Source organism: Antrostomus carolinensis, unplaced genomic scaffold (assembly GCF_000700745.2).
Source record: "Antrostomus carolinensis isolate BGI_N321 unplaced genomic scaffold, ASM70074v2 scaffold49442, whole genome shotgun sequence".
NCBI lineage: Eukaryota > Metazoa > Chordata > Aves > Caprimulgiformes > Caprimulgidae > Antrostomus > Antrostomus carolinensis.
This window is the reverse complement of record NW_010299817.1, coordinates 16,188-21,231: the sequence shown is the minus strand read 5'-3', so window position 1 is coordinate 21,231 and position 5,044 is coordinate 16,188. Positions and strand designations below refer to the sequence as shown.

Sequence of the window (5,044 nt, the reverse complement as noted above, 5' to 3'; positions counted from 1 at the left end):
GGACATAGGGGGTGCAGCCAATTTTTTTGTGGTCAGACAGCATGTCATTACAGGGATTTTGGGCTCCCCCTGACACCTGTCCAGCCTTTGTCATACAGACAGCTGGCATCATTGCAAGTGTTTGTGGCTCGGACTTGGATGGCAGGCAAATGGGACAGCTCTGATGAATAGCTCAGGCTCACTGATAAATCACAGCTAGGCAAAGACCAGAACACCCCAGGGCTCACGAGAGAGGAGCAGGCCTTCTCTCCCCTTTCCTGAATGGAAGACCAGCTACCTCTGTCCAGGGATAGCTTTTGTGTCTTTACTCCTGTGGGAAGGGCTCTTGTCACTTCAGAGGTCCTTCCCAGAGGGGAGGGCTGGAGAGTACCTGAGGACAAAAGTTAAGGACAGATACAGCTACTATCACTATGCACATGTATGTGGAGCTGCACTCAGGAAATGAACAAGACCTGGGGGTTTCACTGCTATCATGGCAGCTAAGAGCTTCTCCTCATAGTGGTGTTAAGGCACTGGAGATGGGGTTGCTGGAGACATGGGGGACAGAAGCAGGGGATTCAGCACTGAGCTGCCTCTGGCTTGGGACCTGGTGGCTGGGGAGGAAGGTCTGCAACACCTCTGGAGGCTGACCTTACCCTCAGCCTTGCCATACAACTGAAGAGGGGAGGCATCATTTAAGACTTTTCTTTCATGTAGCACTTCACCCAACTGTTTAGACAACCCAACTCCAATGACAGGTTTCACAGCTAAGAATGAAATAAGAAAGAAATAAGCTCCATTAGCATTTTTCCCTCATTTGAGAAGAGTTCTAAACGGGAAAGGCCCATTATAATTTTTTCCAGTAGTCTTGCTAAAGCAGCTTGGTCAAGATTCTTGGGGTCAAGATTGTGGATAACAGGAAATGCCGGTGACACCTGCCAGCAGCGTGTTGTTTAAGCCTTACTCTTTTCTACCACATTATTGTGCTCTCTTTGGGAAGACAGAAGTAAAACTTGCTCTACCCTTTGGGGGAACAACATCGGCCAAAGAAAAGAATGCTCTTGCTTGGATTGTGTTTGATCAAGAAGAGGAATGGATGGTCAGCTCTGAATTCATAAGGCTTGTGTAAGCATGAGGCTGACCCTATTACAATCATCCCTATAGTGACAGCAGCTGCCTCAGTGCCTTCTTCATTAACTTCCACAAAGGACTTGTGAATGACCTTGGAGAGGAACAGCCCAGGCTTTTCTGACAGCCCAGAGAAATCAGCTTGTTCAAAGATGAAGGCATCCCTCATGCCCAGAGCCTGCAGTACTGGTATGAGCTCGTAGCTCTCCTCCATTCTGAACTGAGGCAAGTATACCGTGATTTCTTGCAGATACACATTCTCCATATTGGTCCATTCTGTTAATTTCTCATAGGTGACAGCACTCTCTAGCTGCAAGGACAAAACACAGGGAATCAGTCATGAGAAACTAAATCAAAACACTCACAGCAGCATTTTCCTTTCAGGAAAGGCCTGGTTTTCATGAGAATGACAGACTCTACACCTACATCTACTGAGTGTGAAACCAGACAAATTCAGATCCAGCCTTCCCAGAGGGATCCTTCTCATTTCTTTTTTTCCCCACACACCAATATGGCATAGTGTCTCGATACTTTCTCAAGGAAGAAGTAAGTTCCCTTCACTAGTGCTACATTTTGTCCACTGAAACAGTCATTAACTCCCTTGGAAAGGCTGCAAAGTGTTGCTTTTGAGTCAGCTTTCTCAGTCTCTCTCTATTCTTCTGAAGCAACCTATATACATGTTAATCTCTCTCATCTTTACACAGGCAACAGCATTCCACCTGTGGAAAGCAGGATAAACCCCATAACAACACAAGATACAAGCTTGGCATGCATGGCTGTGAAGCATCTTGTTTAAGTACTGGACAGACAGGTAGTTTCTCCTCCCAGGAGCAGAGACAGGAGTTTTACCTGTTCAAGGCCAGTAGACTCATCACAGATATTTTCTGGCAGAAGAATGAACATGCTGAGCTCTTTTCCAGTGTATGGGAGCTCCAGCACTGTCACTTGCTCTTCTTGTCTCCTGGCTAATTTATACTTTCCTGTCCGACACATCATCAGTACATTTCTGTGCTCTCTCTAAAATACAGAAAGTCAGTTTAAAAAAACAGTTAAAAAAACAACCAATCAAACAAAAAAACCCAGGCAAAATAAAACAGGTCATAAGCCCTATGGGATCAACCTGCTTGAAATTTCGTGTTCATATTCCAGACCTAAGAGCACAGGTTCCCAGGACTTTCCCTGCTTTCCCCTGCTCCCCACAGCTCTTGTCCCAACTGTACCTTGTTCAGCCTGAAAGGCATTTCCTTGGTGTTTTTCTCCTCAAATTTTCTAGCCCATTGCCCTTTGAAGTGTATAGCGTTGACCAGAGCTAGCACCGTTGTGCCATCAGTAGAGCCAGGAGGCAAGAGATCTCTAATTTTCCCTTTAAAACAACAAAGAAAGGTGAATTGTAGTTTCATTTTGACCCTTGACTGAGGATGATCCCATTACTTCCTCACTTGGAAGAACTGTCTGTATGTGGCAAGAATTGATCTGCAGCTTTAGCAGAGTCAAAACTCCCAAGAGCTCAGGACCATCTTATGCCCCAGGCTGCTTTTACAGCAGCCACAATCAAAATGAAACACTCCATAGCATTTCTGAATGTTGCTGCACTCAGGAAAGGGAAGAACCTCAGACACCAGGTATTGACTTCACACATGGTCCTGATGCACACTTTCCAGGCAGCCAAGCCCAGGCCTTGTCCGTACCGCCAGTTTGCTTTTCCACCCAGGAATTAATCTTCCTTCTGGACTTTTCAGCAGCATTAATGAAGTCCATTGCTTCCAGCTCTGCATGGTACAAGGCTCTGGTGGAGTCTAAGTATTTCTGAAAAACAGGGAAGAGAGATGGCTCTCATGATGGTAATTGGGGATCTACTTGATCACAGGGAAAAACAGGAGTCCCAGAAATGGATGCCAACCTGTAGGCCAGAGCTCTGTGTGGAGCTGCTTGTTCCAGTATCAATGACCTGCATATGCACTGTGACCCTTGGGGAGAGACTTTCTGGGCACAGGGAGGAGACAAGCAACTGGTTCCTGGGACACCTTTCTTCTAAGAGAGTTCCAGCTCTGCTGTCTTTTACTCTTCCTGTTCTTTTTATAGGGAGTTTTGCTTTTTCACCATGAGAACCATTTCAGTAAGATAATGTCAGGGAGGGCAGGGCATGACCCTGCCAGCCTGGCCATCACCCATGGTTCCTGCTTGCCTGTCCCTGTGGAGCAGCCTGCCTACTGCTGCTCCCTGCCCTGATTGCAAGCTGGCCCTCACCTCTTATCCTGCTGTGTGTGGAGTGTTATTTCCTTCAAAGTGCCAGCAAATGAAAAATAACGTGCAAGGAGTTCATCTCCCCCATTGTGCACATCACAAACATGCAGAAAGAACGCTCTGGGATCAGGCCATGAATGTCAGGTCTCAGTATATACATGTGTGTGCAGAGGGAAAGAAACAAGGAGGACTCTTTCACCAGGAGCCCAGTTTGCAGCCTGGGCAACTGGATTTTTTTTCCTGTCTGGAACCCTGATTTCTGTGGAAATGCTCTGCACTGTACTACTTCTCAAAGATGCAAATGTGCTGCAGCATTTTAAAAGATGTATGTGAAAGGTGCTGATTCCACCAATATCAAAGCATGAAGAAACACCTTTTTGGTGAAAATTGCCATCCAGGTCTTTCAAAAGTATTTTTATCTCCTCCTCAGGGAACATAGGCTTTTCTCCTTGACTTTTTACACGTCTTTTCAATCTCTTAAGTCATTTTCTTTATACTCTGCTTACTCTGTCTTTCATCCATGTGTGAGAACTTGCTTTTCCATCACAACAGCAGCAATACAGAAATGTGCAACTTGATGTCCTCAGCAGAAGTTCAAAGCTTTTCAAAACCACAAAAGCTGTAAACAGCTGTTACTTACCTGAAGGAACTTAAAAGTCACTTCTCCAAAGAGCCTGTTGGCAATGCTGAGGGAACATGTGGCAGTAGCTTTGCTGAGAGCAGACAGAAGCTCCTGGAACTGAGAATGGGCTCCTCCGGCTTCTTCACACTGCGAGCAGCCGGGGAAAGCTTTCTTTAGCAAGACGCTCTCCCCTGAAGCTCCACCCATCTACCCTCAGGCTGAAATCATAGTCACTATCCCCAAATGCACTTGTGGGGTCAAGGGACACGCAAAGACCCAAAAACACATGCCTGGCCTTCCTGACCATCCAAAGTCACACACTTGTCTCCATCCCCTCCTGTCATCTCCACTCTGAAAAAGGATCATCCTGATTAAAGCTGGCAACACTTTACACAGCAAAGCAACGAGGTCTCTTCTGCATGTGCACACAGGTTTCAGAGTTAGATGAGAACAGGGCTGAACTCTGCTCTCACCATGCTTTTGGATGAAGTGCTGTAGTTTAGCGGGTAGGTCTGCCTTGCCCTGCTTTGCTTCATGCTACAGTTCAATGTTATCACACAGTTCAGATTTTATCTCACCTTTCCAGTGGTGCTCTTGGCTCCTGGACATGCCGTGTTCAGCACCTCATGAATATGAAGCACCTGCAATATAAATGCAATATAGATCTATGTAAATAGATTAATGAAGACACCAAGAATGCACTGATGTCGCACTGCAGCCTCACAGGCACTGCAAGTCAGACAAGCATGTTTGGAAAGGAGAGCTTTGAGACCTGTAGCTGCCACCTCTTTCAGTTTCCTGTTTGTGAAGAACATGGCTTGGACTGCCAGAAGGCTCCTGCCTCTTCCATTTCCAAATGTAAGCCTCTAATAGCAGTTCCCAGGAAAAGGGAAAGAAACCCACCTTTTCCATCTCCTTGGCAGTGCTGCCTCCTGCACCCAGCTGGACCATACTCAGGGCAGCTGAGATGCTCAGCGGGGAGAAGAAGATGTTGTCATTTCTTTTTGATTTGCTCAGCTCTTTGAAGAAGTCCAGGCAGAACTTGGCATTTGCTGCACTGAGGGAGCCCAT

General features: G+C 46.4%; 1 protein-coding gene across 1 annotated transcript; it reads right to left on the bottom strand.

The window, feature by feature from the left end:
- Nucleotides 1-997: 997 nt before the first annotated feature.
- Nucleotides 998-5,044, bottom strand: LOC104521032 (leukocyte elastase inhibitor). Its single transcript, XM_010162903.1, has 7 exons — nucleotides 4,877-5,044; nucleotides 4,552-4,614; nucleotides 3,992-4,120; nucleotides 2,796-2,913; nucleotides 2,328-2,470; nucleotides 1,957-2,124; nucleotides 998-1,417 (listed from the first exon to the last, which is right to left on the bottom strand). Exons 1-7 carry the CDS (start codon nucleotides 5,042-5,044, stop codon nucleotides 998-1,000), a joined length of 1,209 nt encoding a protein of 402 aa, XP_010161205.1.

Excerpts from the sequence above, each read along its gene's own strand:
- LOC104521032 (XM_010162903.1), bottom strand. The coding sequence starts at position 5,044 with ATGGGCTCCCTCAGTGCAGCAAATGCCAAGTTCTGCCTGGACTTCTTC. Across the intron at positions 4,121-4,551 it reads CCAAGAGCACCACTGGAAAG|TGTGAAGAAGCCGGAGGAGC; the intron begins GTGAGATAAAAT and ends GGCTGCTCGCAG. Across the intron at positions 2,125-2,327 it reads TGCCTTTCAGGCTGAACAAG|AGAGAGCACAGAAATGTACT; the intron begins GTACAGTTGGGA and ends TCTGTATTTTAG.